Source organism: Kryptolebias marmoratus, linkage group LG15 (genome assembly GCF_001649575.2).
Source record: "Kryptolebias marmoratus isolate JLee-2015 linkage group LG15, ASM164957v2, whole genome shotgun sequence".
In the NCBI taxonomy this organism is placed as follows: Eukaryota; Metazoa; Chordata; class Actinopteri; order Cyprinodontiformes; family Rivulidae; genus Kryptolebias; species Kryptolebias marmoratus.
This window is the reverse complement of record NC_051444.1, coordinates 21,523,849-21,548,370: the sequence shown is the minus strand read 5'-3', so window position 1 is coordinate 21,548,370 and position 24,522 is coordinate 21,523,849. Positions and strand designations below refer to the sequence as shown.

The 24,522-nt window shown below is 42.2% G+C and overlaps 1 protein-coding gene across 2 annotated transcripts; it reads left to right on the top strand.

Annotated features, from left to right (window-relative positions):
* The first annotated feature begins 1,575 nt into the window (after positions 1–1,575).
* Positions 1,576–24,176, top strand: LOC108237869 (AP-2 complex subunit alpha-2). Of its 2 annotated transcripts, XM_017419575.3 has the most exons (23): positions 1,576–1,804; positions 3,146–3,214; positions 4,198–4,340; positions 4,473–4,666; positions 5,490–5,619; positions 6,786–6,887; positions 6,983–7,091; positions 7,208–7,358; positions 7,687–7,855; positions 9,594–9,731; positions 9,821–10,003; positions 10,952–11,049; positions 12,814–13,045; positions 13,295–13,459; positions 13,685–13,774; positions 15,351–15,484; positions 16,770–16,852; positions 16,930–17,019; positions 17,824–17,947; positions 18,046–18,162; positions 18,481–18,550; positions 20,822–20,956; positions 21,041–24,176. In XM_017419575.3, the coding sequence occupies exons 1-23, from the start codon at positions 1,738–1,740 to the stop codon at positions 21,116–21,118; spliced, it is 2,871 nt and encodes a 956-aa protein (XP_017275064.1). In that variant the 5' UTR covers positions 1,576–1,737; the 3' UTR covers positions 21,119–24,176. The 2 variants fall into 2 exon arrangements, with proteins under 2 accessions (XP_017275064.1, XP_017275066.1); XM_017419577.2 differs by lacking the exon at positions 13,685–13,774 and having other exon boundaries at positions 1,577–1,804.
* The last annotated feature ends 346 nt before the right edge of the window (positions 24,177–24,522 follow it).

Here is a 24,522-nt window from a genome sequence, read left to right as displayed (position 1 = left end):
TTTCTCTAAGAGGTGAATCTGACCCTTAGTGCAGCTTCTTTAAGGAGCTTAATGAAAAGCAGCGTGATCCATCTCGTCTCCGTTTATGCAATTAGGGAGCCTCTGTCTTTGTGCAGCGTTGCTTTGTTTTCCTGCATCGTCTCAGCGCGGGGTCATTCTGCAACCACATGCTCATTTGTGTAGCTTTATTGTTTTACTGTTAGGCTTCTCGAGCTCACTGGGTCATTTAGAAATCATTCACGTGGAAAATAGAAGCAACAGTAAATCATCTTCTTTTTTTAAAATGAGGCAGAATGGGACTACGCTTTTCACCTGACCAAGAACACAGTGTAGGGAATAGTTAAAAAAAACAAAGTCTTTGCTACAGAATCATTACAGTTTCTGTGTTTTAACATGCTGTACTGAAATAACATGTAATAAGCACTGTGTGACGCTTGCTTGATGGAAATCCTCCAAATATTCATAAGTCCACTTATTTGGCTTTTCAAGAAGAAATGGAGAAGATTCACTTCTTTTTTTAACCACGATTTTATCTTTTTTTGAGTAAATAAATGTGTTGATTTGAGGAAATTTAACCCACAATCGCAAACTCTCTTTCTTAAATTGTTCCTAATTCAGCATGCAGTCTTTCAGAGCTTTGGGACTCGACGTATAGGGTGTCGAAAGATGTCTTAAATCTCCTTTTTTGTGTTGGCTCCAACCACAAAGGCCCAGTCACCTCTGTACCATGGATCTCGCAACAACTAAAAGCGAAATGATCGGCAGACCTCAGAGGTCTAAAATGCTGACAGGGCTGCAGGAGGTCAGTGGACATAGATTTGGACAAGGCAGGACCTTGGGAGTGCTGCAAGATCTCAATCTACGATGGTGCTGTGTGTTATCATTGGTTTTCTTGGTGACTATGTTAACAAGCTTGTTAACATAGTCACCTTAAGTGCAAGCTTCTGCTGTGCAGTTGTCGACTAATCCCTTCACATTTCTTCCGATCGTCCTCACCTCATGAGGCAAGCTCTTGCATGGAGACCATCCAGACCAAGGGCGGCAGACGATCATTTTATAGTTCTTCTATTTCCAAATAACCTCACCAGCAGATGCCAAGCTTTTTGCTGATGGTCTTGTAGCCCATTCTGGCCTTGTGCAGATCTACTGTCTTGTCCCTGACGCCCTTTGGCAGCTCTTTGGACTTGTCCATGGCGGTGGATACGTTGGGATGGAAAAAATTGAATCCGTAGACCTGTGTGCTTTTTACGCATAGTGAGTCGAGATCAGCTCTGAAAGTGATTAACTGTAATTTATGTGCTGTATTGATTTTTTTAGCTCGCATTCTGTCTCCTTTTCCATTAAAATGAAACTACCGTGCAAACTAAGCATGCTCGTTGTCTTTGCGAGCAGCAGGCAACAAGTTCCCGTTAGCGTCCAACTTTGCCCCCCCCCCGCGGCTCAGGGCAGAACTACAGGGGGATCGAAAAACGCTTTTGAACGGAACGCAGCCCCGAAAGGAGCGTTGTTTTGGTGCGCAGACCAGGGTGCGGGCCGCGGTAAAACGGAACGCGGCCGCGCTCCGCCTGGTTCCTGTATCCGTCACACACACACACATCGGGGGCTCCGTGGCTTCACAGCGCCTGCTAGCTGTTTAGAAAAAAAAAAACCCAACAACTTGGAAACAAAGTTAGTCCACACAGTCGAGTTATTTATACCACTCAGGAGAAGCCATTGCGTTAACAGGGAGTGAACAAAATGCCGGCAGTCTCTAAAGGGGATGGGATGCGTGGTCTGGCTGTGTTCATCTCCGATATCAGGAACTGTAAGTTTGTTTATCACCTTCGCAGCCAGCTGTAAGCTAATGGAAACTCAAGCTGTTGGTGGTGCGCGTGCTTTGGAGGTCGCGAGGGTTCGGCTCCTCAGACCGACATGTTTTTGAATGTTTCAAGAAAAAAAACTAAATAAAAAGTGCGCCCAACGCCGGCAGGCTAATAAATGTTAGCGGTTAGCTCCGAGTCGCTAACGCCGCGTTCAGGGCGTGGACCGCCCCGCTCACCGGAGATAAAGCCACGAAACTGGTTCATTTAAGCAGAAAGGGGTCTGAAAGTCCTTCAAACGCAGACACACGAGCTTTGATTTGTGTTTTGCAAACTGTTAAAGCTCCAATTTAAATAATAATTAAAAGGAAACAAGTTAAATTCACAAAAACGTGCACCGATGGGATCCCTAACAGCTCCTCCTGGGTGTTGCCAGGTTCTGTTGCTGACAGTTGGCTTAAAAATGTTAAAACACGCCCACCTAAACAACAACAACAACAACAAAAAAACTCCTACGTCCAAATGTTTCAGGTCTCCGTCAAACTTTTACCCACTGACCCTCTCTCTATGGTGCATTAAAAGCCTGTTCAGGATCCACTTTAAAGAAGAAAAATAAAAATAAAAAACTCATTCTAGTCCTCTTCGCGGTTTCGGTGAAGTGTTATGAAGCAACACGTCTGTGCTGAAAAGCTGACGAGCTTGTTAAAAGCAGGAAAGGAGGCACAGTCACTGTCATGTTCAAATAAAACCTCCTTTTCGTGACATCTTGTACTTTCTGTTGAAAATGGGGATTCAGGTTGTTTTGGTTTTGCAAAGGGACACTGTGTGCGCCCTTGTTGAACGTGACGTTTTAGTGGCTGGAAAGTCTGATTTCTTGTCTCCATGACACTGCAGACCTTTTCAACAGCAGACAGGTTTATAAATAAATATATTTATGCTAATATTAGGTATGAAGAAGCCCGTGACAGGCGACTCCTATTTGTCCACATGAAAGCTTGGGTACGAAGTGACCAGAGCTGTAAAAGTATGAATTTGAAGTAACGAACACCTTAATGAAGATCAGTAGTTTTTACATGACTGCCATCCTAGCTTGGAAAAGACTACGCTTTTTGGTGGATAGTTAATTTTGGGCCTAAACCGAACCAGTATCCAGAACGAGTGCCGACGCCAGCTTCCTCATATTAGCAGATAACACGAGTGCATTTGAACACACCACAAAGAGCAGGCAGTCTGCACCTGATAGGAGCTTGAAAAACATTTACTTTGACAGACCTTGCTGAATTTTACAAGCAGATTTTTATGATCAGCTCAACATAACGGGCACGGACACTTTGATTTATTTGCAGGTAAAAGCAAAGAGGCAGAAGTGAAGAGGATAAACAAAGAGCTGGCCAACATCCGTTCCAAGTTTAAAGGTAAGTGAACGCCTCTGATGCTTCTGAAGCTCACGGATGGAGAGTCATACCCACAATTTTTTGTTTTCTGAATAAGAACGTTATTAGCGAGGTGGCTGCTGTCAGCTTTCTTAAATGTAAAAGTCACAAAGCGCCTGTGATAATGTTTGGCTCGTTCGCTGAGGCTGATGTTGCTCAATAAGTGTGTTTTAATAATAAAACCTTCCTGGAAGTGTGGGTTGGAAGCTGTGCAAGGACTCATCTGTTTCGTGGCACAAAAAAAAAATGAAAAAACCTCCGCCTTTCACAATCTATGTTTCTGTTCTAATCCGCTCTGCTAAATCTTCTCTTGTCTGATTTGCTTTGTCTTATTTATTTTAATTTATTTTTACTTTTTTCACTGTAATCACAGCTGGTGTCTGCTCCCACTCTGCGCCCTGTATATCACTTTGTTTATTAAGTCGCTGTCAGTGTGGTTTCTGCTGAACAAAGCTGTGTTTTTTAAGTTTTTTAAGTTTTTTTTTTTTGTTCAGCTATTACTGAAACATTTACACCACCGGATAATTTGGATCACATGGTTGTTTTGGCAGAAATGTTCTGAAATTCCTGCCCTGGCTGCAGTGGAAGTGTTGCCTCCTCGCTGCTGCTGCTGCTGCTTGCACCTGCAGATAACCACAGAATTGTGTAAATAAATGTATTGAGAAATTGATGGTGATGTAAAGGTTTCCAAACTACATGAACCAATATGAAACGTTGGGGATTGGAGTTGTTTTAAGATGGCAGAAATCCACTTTGGCCTTGGCGTTGTTCAGCTCAGACATCAGCTCGTCAGGCCTGTCAGACTTAAACTCTTTCTCCAGACAAATCATGTCCTTCCCCTGTTTTTTTTTTATTTTTTACTATTTGTAACAGAACAATGGACCAGTTCAGAGCATTTTAAGTCTTTGCATCTCCTAAACTTGCTTACATCGATTTGTCTTCTGTGTTTCCGTGCGTGCGGATAGGAGACAAGGCTCTGGATGGTTACAGTAAAAAGAAGTACGTCTGCAAGCTGCTCTTCATCTTTCTTCTGGGCCATGATATCGACTTTGGGCACATGGAGGCCGTCAACCTCCTCAGCTCCAACAAATACACCGAGAAGCAAATCGTAAGCACGTCCACACGTCACTTTTAGCGTCGCGGCTCGATCTGACGCGATAAATCGTTATTATTTGACACGGCCAGTAAGTTAGTTACTGCCTCACCCTAACGCGGGTGGCATTTTCCCCGTGTCCTTCAGGGTTACCTGTTCATCTCCGTGCTGGTGAACTCGAACAGCGACCTGATCCGTCTGATCAACAACGCCATCAGGAATGACCTGGCCAGCCGCAATCCCACCTTCATGAACCTGGCTCTGCACTGCATCGCGAACGTGGGCAGCAGGGAGATGGCGGAGGCTTTTGTTTCGGATATTCCCAGAATCCTGGTGGCAGGGTGAGTATTGTTTCATTAACTCACAGACATTCCAGTTTACTCAAGCTGATAGGTTATTGTAGCACGTACTGATGCATTCTTCTTCCTTTTGTATAAAACATGTTTCAGTAAAGTATGAAAACGTAAAGAGAAATAGCTCCAAATACATTTAAAAATGTAGTTTAAAGTGATGATTGTGAATGTCACTTCATGCCCTGCACTGGCCAGTGTTCAGAAACACCAACAGACAGTATTCACACTTTAAACTGTAGGAAAATACTCTCTTACTTTAAATTCATGTTCACGTTAAAGTTCAGGCTTTTGTATTGTTTTCTCTGGAATTAGGTCAACAAGATTTAACACTGGCTGTTTTTTTATTAGTTATTTTTGATGAAGTTCGCAGTAGGTTTGTCATAATGGGCTGAGTTGGTGCCACTCTAACACCAGTTTTCTTGGTCCAGAGTCTGTGCTTTTCAGTTTCAACGAACCAACACTAAAACCATTTCTAAAGACCTTTTTTTATGGTAAACAGTGGCCCACATTAAGTTTTCTGTAGTAGCATCAGTCGTGCCACTGGAGCAACTTTTTTATTCTGTCGTTACCATACAAACTGCACGAGCATTTCATGTTAATAGAAGCAGGTCTTTGGCATTTTTAAACATATTTCGTGACCTGTATTGAAAACAAAAACAAGTGGAACGTATGTTTTCATATTGCACTCGTGCACTTAGTTTGCAAATTCAGTTTAATTATGAAAGGTATCGGTACAGTTTTGGATCTGGGAAACCAGATTTTCAGACACTTTAATAATCCACGTCTTCTTCTTCTTGCGTTCCCTCTGCAGGGAAACGATGGACAGCGTGAAGCAGAGCGCGGCGCTGTGTCTGTTACGACTCAACAGGACGTCTCCTGACCTGGTGCCAATGGGTGAATGGACTGCACGGGTCGTCCACCTGCTGAATGACCAGCACCTGGTGAGACTTTTAAAATTATTTTTATTTTTTTTGTGACAACGTTAATGTATTTTGCAGTTGTATGTTCATTGTAAGAGTACTGAAATGCTACAACATTTTGCTATGACTCCTCGTATAGTGGAATTTAAAGATCACAAGTCCTCTCAATTCTTTATTTTTGACCTCTGCCAAGGAGATGTATGTTTTTAGTAGTGTTAGTTAGTTTGTTTGTTTGTTTGTTTATCTGTGCACAAGATTACTCAAAAAGTAATGAACAATCTTCAGGAAATGTTGAGGTGGTCACAAAGAACAAATGATAAAATTTTGGTTGTGATCCGGCTCCCACAATTTTTTAATGACACTGTGGCCTCCATGGAGGTTTACACTCCTGATATATGGTGATGTCATCACCGCGATGACATCATAATGATAAAGGGTCTTGGCGGAGGTCTGCGCTTGTATACTTTCAAGGAGGGACGCCTTTGGTTTTTAAAGTGGTCTTGACTAGTAGTTCTCTAGGGTTTTTAAACTAAATAAAAAAATGTATGTATAAGAAATATAATTCACAGAAGGGAAAACCCAAAGCAAGCGAGCAGGCAGAGCAGTTCTCAGTGAGTTCAGTGAGGCATGGAGCTGACAGGTCTGACAGCCTCTGGGTTTACAAACTGTGTTTGAGCATCGTTGTTCTGTCGTTGATGCTCCGCAGCCTCCTGCCCGAAGGGAAGAGGGTCAAACAGTCCACAGGCCAGGTGGGTGGGTGGGGTTCTCCATAATTTAGACTGATCTTCTCCTCCTGCTGGTGTAGGTGCTGGCAGTGGAAGGGAAGGATCCCCTCCCTCTGCAGCTCCTTCCTGTCAGCAGCAGAGCAGTGGGGGGGACAACTGCACAAACTGTAGTGCATTTATTAACCTTAGACAAGCGGAGGACCAAAAAACTTGCAGTAGGTTTATCAAACCTATTTACAGCAGAGGAACCATGTCTGAAAGTCATGTCTTTACCCAACACAGCACCTGAGAGACAGGTCATCCTTCTGCTTTTTGCGGACACTTTATCAGAAATAATTTTATCGTGTTGTCGTTGAGCCACGGCTCAAAATTTGCACCATACTGCAGGTATTATACCAGTTCCCAGAGATGGTCAGAGATTGAGTGTGTTGCTATAAATAGCTTTGTGTGCCCGTTTCGTAGGGAGTGGTAACAGCGGCCACCAGCCTCATCACCACTCTGGCCCAAAAGAGTCCCGAAGACTTCAAGACATCTGTCGTACTGGCTGTGGCCAGGCTCAGTAGGGTGGGTGTCTGTCTGATCCTTCGCTGGCATTTTTTAATCTCAGTCGGACGAAAGACTTGAAGTCAGTAACCCTTCCGCTGTTCTGTCTTTTCCAGATCGTGACCTCCGCAGCCATCGACCTGCAGGACTACACGTACTACTTTGTTGCCGCGCCCTGGTTGTCGGTGAAGTTGCTGCGGCTGCTGCAGTGCTACCCTCCGCCCGGTACGGTGCAGTATGGGCGTTTTTTTGTGTGTTTACAGGGCGAAAAATAAAATAGAATTCAATGAGATGGCTCGAGAAAAGTGGCGAAAAGTTAAAAGGTGGACTGGCTGTTGCAGAGGACGCGGCGCTGCGAAGTCGCCTCACGGAGTGCTTGGAGACCATCCTCAATAAAGTGCAGGAGCCCCCGAAATCCAAGAAGGTCCAGCACTCCAACGCAAAAAATGCTGTTCTGTTTGAAGCCATCGCCCTCATCATACACCATGACAGGTTGGTCACGTGTTTTCTGCTGAATTCTGCTGAGCTTTGCATTCTTAAATTATGGGTTTGTAAGAGGAGAAACAAGGCAGTTTTATCTTTGTGTCTCTATGTACACCGTAAACAATTTATTTTATTTTTCTTTTAAAGCTATGTTTTTGATGTTCGGTGTAGCGTAGCTGGTAGTTAGAAGGTAGAAAACTCTAAAAAATGATCCTGTATGTCTTATCTTAAGCCCTGAAACCTTTCGAGCTCTTGTATTACTTGTGACAATTTGGGATTCTAAAATATACGCCGCCGTCTGGGTCCTACAGCCTGTTGTTGTTGTCTTGTGTCTCAGTGAGCCCAACCTGTTGGTGCGAGCCTGCAACCAGCTCGGCCAGTTTCTGCAGCACAGAGAAACCAACCTCCGATATTTGGCTTTGGAAAGCATGTGCCTGCTGGCCAGCTCCGAGTTCTCTCACGAGGCAGTAAAGACACATATAGAAACTGTCATCAACGCCCTTAAGGTGAGTTTTTGTGACACGGTGAAGTAAAAAACAAGTCTATTTGCTCTGCTCTCCATCTCCTCTCTGCAGGTAAACAATAAAAGTGTTGTTTGGGAAAAACAAAAAAATGTTTGCAGCCTAGTGAAACTTGGAATATCTCGGAGAATAGTCAGCAGGCAGCCGGGGATGGACAAAGAGTTTCTAGTTCGCCTCAAATTCCGATTAGGCGTGTTGATGTTTTAACTGGCTAAAGGATGAACGAGGAGACAGGAGGGTTCGTAAAACTTGAGGTGACTCGAGCAGAACTGACTGCTGTTGGTGTGTAACAAGGATTCAATATGTGAGACTGAAACGCAGAAGCATACCATTCAGAATCAGCAACTTGAAATTAGAACGAAGAGAGGCTTTAGCATCATTCAGAGACTCGAAGGGAGAGCGGGGGCCTGTACTTGTACTACAAAGCAGGATTAGGTGGCTTAACGAGGTGATTTCAGGTTCAGTTCAGGGTTTTCAGCTCCACAAAGCTGGCGGGGTATTCCAGAAAGCAGCCTATGTGAAAACTCTTAAGTTTCGGGAAACTCTGTATTTTTTATTTATTTATTTTTGTTCCATTGTGTCTTTGCTGGAACAGCTGAAAAGCAAATAATCTGCCGACACCAAGGGAAGCGGTGCGGGAGCTTCCTCTTTGCAAACGCTGCAAAAAGGAAACTGCCGCTCGGCTGCTGAATGTCTCTGCATCCTCCGATAACGCAACACATCACGAGAGCCCTCCTGAAAACAAGTAAATTTGATGCTGGATCACAGAACAAATGCAAAAAAAACCCCACTGTTAAACAAACCTACACAGAATAAGAAAGACGTCAACTTTGGGACAACCTGGATGTCTGGATGGAAAAGTGTGGCGTTTATAGATCAGTGCCAGCCTGAGTTAATTTGACACATTGACCTTGTTGATCCGCTATGAAGCAGCAGGTTACAGACTTGCCATCGCCCCCGTTTATCATAATGCATATAATTATAATTAATTCATGAGCGGCAGCACGGAGGAATTATGATGATTAAATGGCCGTGTATTGATACCGATCTATCCTGTGGAACGTGCAGAAGGCTGAAATATGAGGCCGTTAAATAGCTCTGACAACAGGCAGCTTATAAAGAGGGCCGAGATGGAATTACGTAATGCGATCTCAGCTCTAATGCATTTACAGGAGGACAAAAATATCAAGGCCTGGAAGAGTCATAAACCAAATAAGATTTGAGGGAATGGCGAGAGAGATCCGTGAGCCGAAGTCGGTGGAACTTGGGAACTTCGAATGCAGCACCAAGTAGCTCTCTTAGCATCATTTTGTTTGACAAATAAAACAAAAAAACTATTTTAGTTACAGAATTTAATGACTTTGAAGCTTTTAGGGGACAAAGCACTTTTTTTCCTTTCCAAATTGACAGTTTTTGGTCAAAATCCAACAGTAAAGCAGCTCCTTCACCAACTCCTTCTTTCCAGCTTGAATCAGATGAGTGGAGCTGACAGATCAGAGCCACTCTACTTTTTGTCTTCTCTCTCTCTCTGGTGTACTGATTCATGTAACCTAAAGCACTGTTAGAGCTCTATAAACTAATACATTTTATATCTAAGGATCACAGTCGGTCACATGTTCTTTTCTTTTTCCTTACAGCCACGTTGTTGCCGACGTCGCAACAGCTTGAGGCCACTGAAGTTCCTTCAAAGATCAAACCTTTTGTTCCTGTGTTTCCTGTGCAGACAGAGAGAGATGTCAGCGTTCGCCAGCGGGCCGTCGACCTGCTCTACGCCATGTGCGACCGCAGCAACTCCAAGCAGATCGTGGCCGAGATGCTGAGCTACTTGGAGACGGCGGACTACTCCATCCGAGAGGAGATTGTGGGTCATCCGCGCACAGGCCCGTTCAGATCATCCGTTCCCCCCCGCGTGAGCGCTCGCCCCCTCACCTCCCGCCCTCTCTCCCGCAGGTGCTCAAGGTGGCCATCCTGGCTGAGAAGTACGCGGTGGACTACACCTGGTACGTGGACACCATCCTCAACCTCATCCGCATCGCCGGCGACTACGTCAGCGAGGAGGTGTGGTACCGCGTCATCCAGATCGTAATAAACAGAGATGACGTCCAGGGCTACGCCGCCAAGACCGTTTTTGAGGTGAGCATGGGGATTCCTGTCGTCCTGGATCGGAAACATGTCAGCACCTTTGATAAAAGACAATATTTTTAGTGAATATGTTTGCTCGTTCGAAGTGAGCGTACTCAACTTACTGGTGACACAATTTTGGGATTTAATTTTTTCAGTCGGGTTTGCAGATCAAGTCTGAAATTAGGCTATTTTATTTTATTTTTTTGTTGACCAGCAAATAATATGTAAAAAGGCACCAAAGGAATGATATTTATATAAATTATTTGCATTCAGACACAGAGCTATCAGAGTAATTTGATTTGTTATTTGGTCTGTGGGATTGTAGATGCTGACAGCTCTAAATACAGTGTTCTCTGTTTACCTAAAGAATGGCTACAATATGTAATTTCTGCTGTTAGGGAGTGTTTCATTCAAATTAGAAATAAACAAGCTTTTGTGGAAGCTGCCAGCAGTAGATTTGGATCACTGGAATCAACAGTTTGACATAAAATGGCAGGTTTAGTCATGTATTTTCATGTCATTTATTTATAATGTGTTATTGGTGAAAAGTAGCTTTTATTCCATTAATTGGCGACCTAAATGAAATACTTTGTGCCAGTAAGTGCACAAGTAAACAAAATGCATAATACTGGCTAAGCTGACTTTAGATATTTTCAATGTGGAAATATTAAATCTTCAACAATTTGGGAAATCAAAATCTGAAAAGTATTGAGTCCTCCTTCGCAGTGGCAGCGTAGGGTGACTCTCGTTGAACAATCACCGCCTGGAGTTAAATAAACTCTGACATTTGTTTAAAAGAAGAAGCAAAGTTGTAATTAAAGTCAGGAATCATTAGAAATCCTCAAGCAGCATTTCATGGTGGAAACCAGCGTTTTGGAGCTGAACGAGTTCCTGTCTCTTCACACAAATAAACCGACTCCATCTTGTTTCTCATTCTTCCTCTGTGACGGTTTGTAGGCGCTTCAGGCTCCGGCATGTCATGAGAACCTGGTGAAGGTGGGAGGCTACATTCTTGGAGAGTTTGGAAACCTGATTGCCGGCGATCCCCGCTCCAGGTAACAGGAGAGTTCAGCTCTTTCCTCTTCATGTTATGAAAAAGATGGGAAGGGTTGGTTAACCCAAGGTCACAAAAAGGAAATTATACTACTCAAAAGATTGAACAGAAATTAAAAAAAATCCTTCCAGGCTTTTAGTTTGTTACCTTCAGGTATCATCAGTTTTTAGTGAGACTTTGTGTTGAAGGAAGTTACTCTTCCATTCACAGTGTTTGATGCAAATTGGTTTCCTGTCCAACCTTTATATAAATGAGCAGGATCTTCCAGTGGCTTCAGATTGTATTCAGACCCCTACGCTTTGTTGCAGCATGATGCTTTTTTTGTCAGTAATCTCCTCTCAATACCCCATAATGACAGTGAAAGCAGAATTTCATACAATTTTGTAAATTTATTCCAAAGGGGGGAAACAAAGGAAACATTATATTCAGATAAGTGTTCAGGCTCGTTTGCAACAACGTGAAATTGGGCTCAGACAACTCCCATTTTTCCTGATTGCTGCTAGGGTGATTCTGCACCTTGATTGTGGTCCACCACTTGCAAATTAAACTGATTGGATATGAATTTGAACAGCACGTGTCTCCACAGAATCCCTCCTAGCTGACAGTACACATCAGAGCAAAATGCAGGTTGTGAGGTCAAAAGTAGCTGCCTGCAGAGATCGGAGACAGGAGTGTTGCGAAGCACAAATCCGAGGGAAGCTACAAAACAATTCGGCTGCGCTGAAGGGTCCTAAGTGCACAGTGTGGCCTCTGATTCTCACACTGAGCGATCAGGGAGAAGGACCTCAGTGAGGGAGGTGACCGGGAAATCAGCGGTCACTCTGACTGAGGTCTAGAGATGGGACTAAGTTCCAAAAGGACAACCAGATCTCCAGGCCTCAGCTGATTTCAGCTGTATGGCCTCGATGCAGAACACTTGAAAAAAGCTTAAAATACTTTTTTTTTTTACTGTGAAGATTCTCTGGTTTGATCAAATCAAGACTGAACTGCCTGGCCTCAGTTTCAAACACTACATCTGAAGGAAACCAGATGCCGCTCATCACCTGCTTTATATAGTTCCAACGGTGAAGCACGGTGGCGGTAGCATCAGCAGCAGGGACCTGAGAGACTGATGGGAGCTGAGGGAATGCCGAATGGAGCACAGTACGGAGATGTCTTAAATAGAAACCTGTTCCGTAGAGCTGAGGACGTCGGACTTGGCCGAAGCTTCACCTTCCAAGACAACCGTGACCTAAATCACACAGCAAAGGCAACACAAGAGGGGCTTAGGCCCAGAGAGTCCTGTTCAAATCAAAATTCTGGATAGGTTACAACCTGTAAATGGCCGTCTACTAGTTGTCCCCACCTAACATGACTGAGCTTGAGAGGACTTATAGAGGGATGGTAGAAATTCTCCTACAACTGGTGTGAAGTTTGACTCGAGGCTGTAATTCCTGCTAAAGGTGTTTTGACTCAAAGCTAAGTAAATAGTCTGAATACTTCTGTAAATGTTATATTGTTTAAAGTTTTGTTTTTACGTTGTCATCATGAGGCACTGAGTGTATTTAATGAAATGATTTTAAACAATTGTAGTAAATGGAAACAAATGAGGTCTGAATACTTTCTGAATCTTCTGTATGTTTCAAGTGATGTTTTTTAACCAGGTTACTGTGTTTTGACACCCCGAGAAGTCTAAAAGCCAGTGCTGATAAATGTGCGAGGAAGGGGGGCGCAGACTTGAAGGTTCGGAGGTTTTACCATCTGTGTGCTCTTTCCCTCCCCTTAGCCCTCTGGTCCAGTTCAACCTTCTCCACTCCAAGTTCCACCTGTGCTCGGTGCCAACGCGAGCACTGCTGCTGTCCGCTTACATCAAGTTCATCAACTTGTTCCCAGAAGTGAAAGGCACAATCCAAGACGTGCTGCGCTCGGACAGCCAGCTTCGCAACGCAGACGTGGAGCTTCAGCAGAGAGCCGTGGAGTACCTGAGGCTCAGCTGCATCGCCAGCACCGACATCCTGGTTGGTAGACGGTGCCGCTCGTCAATTCAAAATAGTTTGAATTGATTTGGCCAACATGTTCAAAATTACAGCATAAAAGGATGGATGTTTGACTTCTGTTCAGGTGTGACAGAAAAGATGAGACGTGTTGCCTTAACAAAACCTAACTTCTTTTAAAAGTCAGACGTTTACCTAACTGTAGGATAAAATTATGAACTCATGTTGTTGTTTTTAAATCTGACATCACTGCCTTGCTCTGTGTCTCCTCAGGCCACAGTCTTAGAGGAGATGCCTCCGTTCCCAGAAAGAGAGTCCTCAATCCTGGCCAAGCTGAAGAAGAAGAAGGGCTCCAGCAAACTGCCCGACCTGGACGATGTTCGACGGAGCGTCAACGGCAGCACCGATCACGCCGAAAACACCGAAGCCACGGAAACGGTAACTCGCACGTGAGATCAGAACGACAGCTTTAACAGCTTAAGCTTTTGTTTTTCTTCACCTATTTCAGCACACGCATTGGTTTGCAGCCTTGAGATCTTTACCTTGTTTATATTGAGTCACTTTTTCCTTTATTTTCATCCTCATTTTTTGCTTTTTTTCCCCCTCTTTCCCTGTCTTCACCCCCTGCTGTTCCTTCCCCCCGTCTGTTTCTGTCTCCATCAGACCTCTCCTTCACTGTCCAAAGACCTTTTCTCTGCAGACAGACCCAACCCTTCCTCCTCTTGCTCCACCATGCTCTCTGCGAGAAGCTTGGTATAATTATAGCTCGACAGGCCCAATGAGACCAGACGGTTAAAGAAATGTTTCCTTCCTTTGGTTTGGTCTAAAGAATACTTAAAGAAGAGAAAAGTCCCGTCATCCTCGTGGCCGGTGAAGATGAGCTGACAGAAAAAGGATGAGAGAGCAACAAGTGCAATCAAAAGCAGCCATCAATAATCCGTTGGATGTTTATCAAGGCAGACAGTTAAAGTAATGAAATGCGGTGAATTAATTTTCTTAAAGGATAAAAAAGTGAGCTAATATCGGAGATGAATTATGTCAAGTTAACCACATATTTTCTAACAAATTTAGTCCAACTGTTCAAATAAATCAGTCAGTTTGTATTTATGGAGAGAGTTCAAACCATAACAAAGTTGTTTGACTTGACACTGTTTGTCAAAGCTTTGAGAAGGTTTACAAAGATAAAACATAAAGACAGAAGAGTCAACAACAGTCGACTTGTTGGGAAGCCTGCCCAGTACTGTCCCAAATCTTTGATTCGTCCCTCATTTCTTTAGATTTTACTTCCAAAGAGCAAGTCTTGTAATCTTTTAGCGTCATTTTTCAGGCTCTTAAAATGTTCTACTTCTCATGTCCCCCATTTCTTGTCAAATGTCAAAGTCAAGTCAAATGTCTTTGTGAAGCACTTTTCAGCAGCAAGGCGGTTCAAAGTGCTTTACAACATGAAAACACACAATAACAGCAAAAGCAAAATAAACAGATGGAAAACAGAGCTAGGAAACTGGGATATATATAAAAAACTAAACTAAACTCATCTAAAACAAGTCATACTAAAGATAAACTGAGGAAAACCAAACTAAGCTATAATAAACTGCTAACATAAACTAAAAACAGCTGAACAGATCAGAAATGAAGCTAAGATAGACTAAACTAAACTAAAGGCACCAGAAGGCTAACTAAGAATTAAAACATTTCAATAAAAGGCCAACTAAAGGTGCCAAAAGGCTTTAAAAAAGCTAAATTAAACTTATCTAAACCACAGGCTAAGATAAACTAAACTAAAATATAAAATAAGCTTAGCAAAGCAAAACTCAAATAGGTTTAAGCAAGCGAAGGCAGGGTAAAATAGACTAAGTCGTACTAAAAGAAACGGAGGAAAACCAGACTGAGATATGATAAGCACTTATATTAATGTGTTAAAAAAACACGCCAAGCTTTGAAGCAGATTCAAGGACTGGACTGAAAATTAGTAAAAATGGCAAAAGTCGAAAGAATGACTTTGAAAGTTTTGAAAATTATCATTTAAGATCACTCAAAAAAATAAATAAAAATCAAGAAAATCTATCTGCTTCAAGCAGCATTAAAGAAATGAAGGAGCAGCCCAAAATAACAGGATAGTAAATCTGCCATTAAAATTCTACCTAAAAATCTTTCCAACTGGTCATACAGCATGAAAACACCTGCTAACGTCTCACTTTTGACTGTAAAAAGGAAAACAGCAGTTTTTGTCCAATCAGTGGGAATCTGTGCCGAGTCAGGCTAAAGATGAAGGTTGCGCCTGGCTGTATTTCTGCGTAAGTGAAGATGTACGCTGCTGTTTCTCTTCCAGGTTTCGGCACACAGTTTTACAGACAAACTGAACCTGAACTCCACCCCTTCCTCGGGACCCAGTCTGCTGGTGGACGTCTTTTCTGACGTCTCCTCCCCTGCAGCCACCGACATGTCAGAGGAACATTTTCCCAGGTAGGCGCGCGCTGAAAGCTTTCTCAACATGGTTTAATTCTTACGATTAAGATATCAGCACATAGTTTTGTCCTTACCAGCTTTTGAAATGAAGTAAAAGTAACTTCAGGTAAACAACACAAGAGTCACACATCATGTCATCATTTCCAAATCGAGCGTGCAGGTGTGTGTTGACACAATGCCAAGGAGGAAAGACATCAGCAATAAGCTTGGAGAAACAACTACTGCTGCCCATAAATCTGGCAAGGGTTAAAGGTCATTCCCTAATTATTTGGAGTCCATCATACAACAGTGAGAGAGGTTAAAAAAAGTGGAAAACATTCAGGAGAGCTGCCTGTCCTCCTGCCTGGAGTGGATGTGCCAACAAGTTCACCCCAAGGTCAGACTGTGCAGTGCTGAAGAGTGCCATCTAAGACTCCACAGGCCTCAGTTAGCACATTAAAGGTTAAAGTTCATGACCTGACAGTTGGAGGAAAGGAAAAGTGAACACATATGGCCTGTTTGAAAGGATGCCAGGATGAAGCCTTTTCTGTAACACGATCCGAGGCAGCACAGCTTAGGTTTGTAAAGTCATACCTGAGCAAACAAGACGTCTGAAACATGATCATTTATACCTGTGGTTCCCAAACTTTTCAGCTTCCGACTCATAAAATAATACAGACAAAAGGTGTGTGACCCCATCTTTTAGCTGATAAATATACCAAAATACTAATGAGCCTAATAAATAAGGGCAGGATGACAACACAAAGAGTCCTAACATCTATTATGCTGTCTTTTTTTAATCAATTAATGACTTTTATTCCATATATCATAAAAACAAGGTTTTTAATTGTAAGTTGATATCTGGAGATTATCTAAGGACCCTTATTTGGTGTCAGGTGACCCACATTGGGGTCCAGACCCCAACTTTGGGAATCACTGATGTAGACAGACGGGACAAAGTAAAGATAAAACGGTAGATGACTCTTTTATTAAATAATAATTCAAAGCAAAATCTAATCTGCCGTTGATCTGAGGTCTTATTGACCTTGTTTTAAAATCTGAATAAATACCAGCTGATGTGTTTTTTTTGTTATATTATTAGAGAAGATGCACTCACTTTTATTTGATCCTCGATTCTTGTTTGGCATCAAAGGGGCGGCGGAAAGAGTGGATTTAAATATTCCACTCTGCTTCCACACACACTTTGACTCCTCCAGTCAGTCAGCAACACGGTGTTGGCTTTCTCCCTTTACAGAACAGAACCGACAGGAATAATAACTTTGCCTTGTGATGACGATTTCAGGTTTGTGTGCAAGAACAACGGCGTCATCTACGAGAACCAGCTTTTGCAGATTGGCCTGAAGTCTGAATACCGTCAGAACCTGGGTGAGCCACTTTACTGACCGTATACAGACATCTGCTGGAACAGGACGTCTGGTGGTTTACGTTCTTTGTTCCTGCAGGTCGCATGTACGTGTTCTACGGCAACAAGACGTCAACTCAGTTCCTCAGTTTCTCCTCAGCGGTGACCAGTAGTGACATCCTCAAGACTCATATCCTTCAAGCTGCTCACTGTGCCTTCTAATAATCTATTTCATTAACCCCCTCTTCATGCAGAAACACTATTCGAGCTCGCACACACACACACATATAAAACACTGACATTCACACGCTTCGTCACACATTTATTTCCTTTTTTAATCATAGTGTCAGCACAACAGAGAGGTTCTGAGGTCGCCGAAACGTGCCGTGTGATGCAAACTAAAGCATTTTAACGTGATTTTGATCGCGCAGGAGTGTGAGACATATCTTAGGAAGAGCGGTGCTGATGTGTTTAATTATTCTGTTTAAATTAACGAGAGCTTAGTTAGCAACCGCTTTATCATTTAAGATTGTTGCCAAAAAAAACGAGCGCGCCTAAGATCGGGTTGAAGACTTTTATTGTATTTGTCAGAAATCTTGCTGCTGGAGAGCTCTCTCTGATGGAGCAAATATTACAGCCACACACGCACACACACACACACATGCCTGCTTGCTGTAGAAACTTCTGCTCCTTCATTTTTTACTTGTTTGGTGGATAAATGTAGACGCTGGGTTTGTGTTCTGGCATGAAAATGGGGGGTGTTAGTGCCGCAGGTATTGATGGTGGGGAGAAAACAGTTTCTTTTTAAGAAAACGAAAGTCACAGAAACTGTTCAAATACTCAAAAATCATCGCCCATCCCATGCATTTATCACTTCAGCGGTTCTGCCTTCCCATGTTCTGATGCATGTGAGCGTTCCCTGGCTGCAGGTGTTAGCCTGCTGCTCTTCGTGTTCAGTCTCCGTCTGTAGAACCCTTGACCCCCCCGCCGTCACAGCTCACTGTCCACGCTAAGACTGTGGACCCGATGATAGAGGGCGGAGCTCAGGTCCAGCAGATCCTCAACATCGAGTGTCTGTCCGATTTCTCCGACGCACCCGTCCTCAGCATTCAGTTCAGGTTGGCGTGTCGCTCTTAACCTCTTTGGTTTTTTGTTTTTTTTGCCGCCGTTTGACAGTTGCGGGTAAGCTAACACCACACTCTGTGTGTGAGAACAGGTACGGAGGGACGTTGCAGAACATCGCGGTGAAACTGCCGGTGATGCTGAACAAGTTTTTCCAGCCAACTGAGATGACGTCCCAAGACTTCTTCCAACGCTGGAAGCAGCTTGGAGCGTAAGGCTTCCTTTACGTCACCCTATCAGCCAAACGTGAAATCCTTTCAGTTCTTTTTCCTCTAAATGTTTAGCTAATGGCTTTGATATACATTCTTTTTTTTAATATTGGCATTTACTGCAGTTAAATCAGCTCTACAAGCTCCTCTGAGAAGCAGCTCACACCCTAAACCCCGAATCACACATTGTAACATAACTTTAGTGTTCCAGACAAAAGCATCATGAAACAACAAAAGCAGTTTAATTTTACATGTGATGTTCAGCCATTACGTTCTTTTTTTGCCAGAGTATTTATTGTGTTGCTTCTCTGTGTCGTCAGGCCTCGGCAGGAGGTGCAGAAAATCTTCAAAGCCCAACACCAAATGGACTCTGATGTAGCCAAAGCAAAGGTAAGAAAAAAAGGTTGTTTATGCTTAGACATACAGCAGCTGCTTGCTCTTCACTGGGCTGTAAAACATCTGTATTCAGTAATCTGGGTCAGTGATCTTAGAGACATTACTGAAGAAGAGAGTTCAGACTGTTTGATGTGGGGTTCTGCAGGATGCTTATGAACAGTTATTATCTTACCTGTTGTAGATGGCTCTTTGAACAGCCTCAGTTTTGAGAGAAATAGGTTAATTCTGTCATGACTGATGGGCTACTGGCTAGTCCTAGTGTGAGGCCAAGACCTAAGGGATTTGCTGCTGTCTTAAAACAACTCAGATCTCAAAAAAATTCACAATATTTCATGCTGAAGATATTTCGACCATCAATTTCCAAATTAAACAGTTATTCTAGCAGAAATATTAAAAATGAATTCCCAGTTTGCTAAACTGAGCTTAAAAAAGCTATCTACAACAGGTAAGATATTAGTAGCTCATAAGCTTTAACAACACCCTATTTCATAAGAGCTGATGATTAACTTTAAGCGACTTGATTTAATTTTAATAAAGATTAAAGTTCTTTTACTCGTCCATTATCCACACCTGGCTCTTTTTGAGCCCTGTCCTCAGGTTTTAATTTGAAAGTCTTCTTACCATGTGGGTTTGGGCTTCTTATCCGGTCACCGAAGCTAAGATTTGTCCAGATTATGTGACAATGGCGTGTTTGCTGCCAGATTGGTCTGTGGAGTACCACAAGGATCAGTACTGGGACCAGTTCTATTTAATCTTTATATAAATGATATAAGTACAGTGTCTAATGTATTAAAATTTATATTATTCGCTGATGACACAAGTATTCTAGCCTCTGGCGAAAATTTAGAGCATCTTCTCTCAACAGTCACCTCAGAGATCAGTAAGTTAAAGATATGGTTTAACAATAATAAATTATCACTAAATTTGGACAAGACTAAAATCATGGTTTTTGGGAATTTTTATAAAAATACTGAAATCCAAGTTCAAATAGAGGACGTAACTTTAGAAAGGGTTTACGCTAATAAGTTTCTCGGTGTAATAATAGATGATAAAATCAGTTGGAAACCTCAGATTAAACATTTACAGAGTAAACTCAGTAGAAGCATATCCATACTGATTAGAGCTAGACATGTACTGAATGCTGAATCACTTCATATTCTTTATAACTCTCTGATTTTACCATATCTATCATATTGTTGTGAGGTGTGGGGAGTTACTTACAAGAGCTCTTTACATCCAGTAACTATCCTACAGAAACGAGCCATTAGAATTATCCATAATGTTGGTTATTATGAGCACACAAACCCACTCTTCATAAAATCCAGAATTCTCAAATTTGATGAGCTTGTAGAATTTAAAATGGCTCAATTTATGTTCAAAGTATCTAAAAAGTTGCTACCTGAGCACATACAGAGCATGTTTTCTGAAAGACAAGGGGGGTATAACTTAAGGGGTCACTCAAACTTAAAGATCCGCAGTTTGCGAACAACAAGAAAAAGCTTCTGTATTTCAATTAAAGGTGTAAAGTTATGGAATAAGTTAAATGAATACTTGAAACAAAGCAATAGTTTAATACAATTCAAAATAAAATATAAGGAGGTCATTTTCAACAGATATAGACTTATGGGTGAGAGAAAGCAATAATGTGTGTATTGAAGATAACAACTTGGTGTTAGGGTTTGGAAAGACAAACCAGCATAATAAGGGAAAATGAATATGTAAATATTAGTAACTGTTGGCTGCCACTTTGACCTTGATTTTTTATTTTTATTTTNGTAGGAGTTATTAAGTTTTCACTTCTTCCTACCCCATTTCGACTATGATATGTTAACTGAGACAAAAACACTGTATATTTTTTCTTTTTTTTACTTTTACCTTTTTTTATTTGCACTTCTTGTTACTGTGCACTATCTTCTTTTTATACTTGTATCATGTTCGAATAAATTTATTATTATTATTATTATTATTATTATTATTATTATTATTATTATTATTATTATTATTATTATTATTATTATTATTATTATTATTATTATTATTAGCTTCCCTCTCCTTTGATTGGTCAGCTCCACCTGCTGGATCAGCCCTCACACATCAGTTTGCAGCACTTCTGCTGAAATTAAAAACAAACAGACGTTTTCAGCTAAATACAAAGTTTGTAAAATTAGTATATGTTGCAGAATGCCCAACAGATAAACATCAGGACGGTTTACGGCTCCGCTTTGTTGCTCTTCAGTCATCAGCAGTCCTCGTTTTCTCTTCCAGCTGTTAGGCTTCGGTGTCGCTCTGTTGGACGGGGTGGATCCCAATCCTGCCAACTTCGTCGGCGCCGGGATCGTTCACAGCAAAACCACTCAGGTGGGCTGCCTCCTCAGGCTGGAGCCCAACACACAAGCACAGGTAAACACACACACACACACACATCAGTAAGTCTGTTGGACCGACATATTCTTGTTGTAACTGAGTGAAACGCTCTGTTTCCAGATGTACCGCCTCACCCTCCGGACCAGCAAGGATTCGGTGTCCCAGAGGCTGTGTGAGCTGCTCTCAGATCAGTTTTAGACCCAACAAAGCACCAAGATTTTTACACTTTCTTAGCCTCACTTTTACATCAGAAATAACGTATTGTACAGTGTACATTTTTTGTTGTTTTTTTTTTTATTTGACTTGCTTTACATTTAAGTGGAATGAAATGTATTTTTGCACATAGCTTTACTAAAAAGGCCCAGCTTTAGCCCCGCCTTGCACGTGTGGACGCACGCACGCACGCACACTGTGAGCACCTTGGCTGAAATGTTTCACGCGGTGCACACGGCTCGGGGGGTCCTCTGTTAGGATCTGTAGCTCCCACCCTTTGAAACTTGTTTGATAAAAGCTTTCTCCCGCTCGGACACTTACCGAGTTTACCGGTACCTGAAAGTCTCAAAGAGATCTTTCTTATCATCTGATGTTTGTGATGTTCCTCAAGCGTTTCACACAGCTGTTACAGAGTTGTTCTGCACTCGTTAGGTAGGGGAAAGAAAAAAAAAAAATAGAGGAGTACCTGAGAGAATTTAGACTTTTTAGTCAGAAATCCTGCTTCTCACAGCAGTTTAATACACAAACAGCTTGCTTTTGTGATATTTATACTAAAATATTTTATATGCTATAGTTTATTTTTTATTTTTTGTTATTGAGGGGAATTTTATAACCTATTTATCTCCTGAAGCTCAGACACTCGAATAAAATCGGAAACATTTTCTATACAGCACTATACCAAAACATACGATCGTGTTTTCATTTGGTCAACTCCAGAGACTCGTCCCAGGCAGCTTTTGGAAGAAGTCTTCACACAGAACTTGAATGAAGGTCGACCTTTTTTCTTGTCCGAACAGCTGTCCACACTGAGCCTCCAAAAGGTGATTTCAGCCTGTCGGTGCAGCTTCTCCGTCACCCAGATGCTCAGAAATAAACGGATCGATCTTCTCGATTTTCTCAGTTCAAGCTAAAACGACGTGCCAAGCTTTAAAGCTGCAGCGAGTCGCTCCGTTTACAAGCGGAACTCGCATGCAGGTCACTCTCCCTGCCCTCCCTGTTTAGGGTCTTTTTGTTTCGGCGTGATGCACGAAGGTGCAGTTCGTCCCACGTGTCCGGCTTAAACTGCCGAGTGCTTTTCAGAGCTCGTGTTCAGAGAGTCACGTTTAACCAGGTGCCTTCAAACCTCATCCAGCATTTTTATTTACGGTGTCCTTAAATTGTGCCCGAAGATCAAAGAAGAATAGCGGAAGACCAATCAGAAAGCCTCTTTCCAGTCATTGTCGCTCTGCCATACAGGAAGTGGGCTGAATCAGACTCCCTGACCTGCTCCGTTGTCTCTCATCTTTTGGTTGTAGCTCCACGTTTCATGACCAGATTAGAGACTCGAATCTCCTGGCCTCAGTCTCAACAAGCTCTCACACCCCGTCGACTGCCATAATGTCAGAGGAGCCTTAAAAGACGGTCTTTGAGTTACTCTAAGTCGTGATCGTATCACCTGTGGCTGCGTCTCAAGAAGCTTCACTTTGTAAATTTGACTTCAGCTGCAGACTGAAGGCACGCCGATGTCCTCTGCTCGGTGACACACAAGGTGGCAGTGTTTCCAAAAGTGAGCAAAATCAGAGGTGACCCTCAGCTCCACGATTCAACGTGAAGCCGAGGGAAAGGCAGGCACGCAGCTCTGTGATGTGATGGTGTTTTTAGAACTATGACTGCAGCTCAACTCCAAACCCCGCTGTCCCGTTATTTCCAGCGTAGCTCTGTTCATTGATCCTGTGAATATAGTACGACTGCCATTAAAAAACAAAACAAAAACACTTTTTAACGTATTTATTCACAAGTCAACCATTCAACAAACGGTGCTGTTTTTGCTTTGAAGCTTGTCTTTCTTTTATTTGCAGTGTTTGATCATGGGTCACTCCAGTTATTGAATTAAGGTGAATATAATAACCATAAGTTTCTCCTTTTTTTTTTCAGTAAGTGTGTCAGTAATGCCGAAGGGCCGATCAGACAGAAAACGATCCGAACAAACAAGGGTTTTGTTGCTGATAATCAAATCAGATGAAAAGACTTTGTTCAGTTTGCGTCTGATTTAAAAAAATGTATTTTATTGTAAAACGTGACACCAAAGCAGCTCTTGGAAGTTTTTTTTCATCCTGACCAGTGAACACTGAAAAAAGGAGCGTGGTTTGATTACTTTTTCTCTGCGTGGCAGGATTGGGTCAAGATTTTTATCCCAGCATCACATCCTTTCTGCACCTTTTTCCTTTCCTGCGCCTCGTCAGCTGTTCCAAACTCACAGCAGTTGTAAAAACTTCTTCGAAAACGTGCCGGTTTAAAGGTCATGTTCTTCTTATCGTGCTCTTTGTGAGCGTCGCCTCAGTGTTGGATTTGTTTCCTGATCAGAAATCCTTTTTGTTTTTGTTTTTGTTTCTTTATTTCGCAGACTGCATGTGGCTTTCAGTGGACTGCGACCTCATTTTGCACATTTCACAAGTGGCTTTGCTTTTGTTCCTTAAATAGAAAACACAAGCAGCATCTGTGTTTATGCTTCAGGGTGTCTTTGGCCCGGCAGCCTCCTCTGGGGCTTCATTAGACGCCCAAGTGGCCAAGTCACAACGAAGCACCTGTACCAAATATCTAAGAGAAACAAGAACAATCTGCCTTCATAAGAGCAACATTTCTACGTAAAACTGAGCCTAAGTGACAGCTTTGAGCAAAACCTATTCCTCAGTTTTCAGATTTCGAGCTCATGACGTGTTGCGATTTGTTGCACAGGCGACTCTCGTGTCCTCAGCCTGGAGCGAAGTCTTCTTCCAGGTTTATCTGCGACACAGCTGAGCGTTTGAAGAAACACATTCAGGGCAGCAGGTTGCTTCCCTTCCTGTAGGGATGTGGGTTAGAATGATTTGAACTTGTCATTGCTGTGATCTTTATTTTTTATTATTATTTTTGTGCCTTCTTGCAAATGTTCTGTTTTTTGTCTGACAAAGAATTGAGTCACATCCGGAGTAAAATAAATGGAAATAAAGGGCAGAATATGTTGTTTAATGTCATTTCACTATCCATATTCAAATGTTTTTACAATTAAAATGATGAAAATACATGCAAATTGTCTTAGTCTTTAATGAGAGCATACGTCTTAATATTTTTAATATTTTTATTTTTTTTTAAATAAACTGTGCTCAAGTTGTATAATTGTGAGTTTGCTGCCCCCTGGTGGAGAAAGAGTGCTTTGAGACGCTGCAACGCCTCATGACTGAATCTCAGGAGCAGAATATGTTGGTTGACTTTTTTTTTTCTTTAAATAACTGATTAATATAGACCACATTAAATGTAACCTGTGATCAAAACTCATTTGAATCAATCAGTTCAATCCTGACAACATGTAAGCCAAGGGGCTGCAGCCTTTCCTGCCTTTCTCCACTAAATGAAATGTCCTGAACCATAAA

Excerpts from the sequence above, each read along its gene's own strand:
- LOC108237869 (XM_017419575.3), top strand. The coding sequence starts at position 1,738 with ATGCCGGCAGTCTCTAAAGGGGATGGGATGCGTGGTCTGGCTGTGTTC. Across the intron at positions 6,888-6,982 it reads CTGTGGCCAGGCTCAGTAGG|ATCGTGACCTCCGCAGCCAT; the intron begins GTGGGTGTCTGT and ends TGTCTTTTCCAG. Across the intron at positions 7,092-7,207 it reads GCAGTGCTACCCTCCGCCCG|AGGACGCGGCGCTGCGAAGT; the intron begins GTACGGTGCAGT and ends TGGCTGTTGCAG.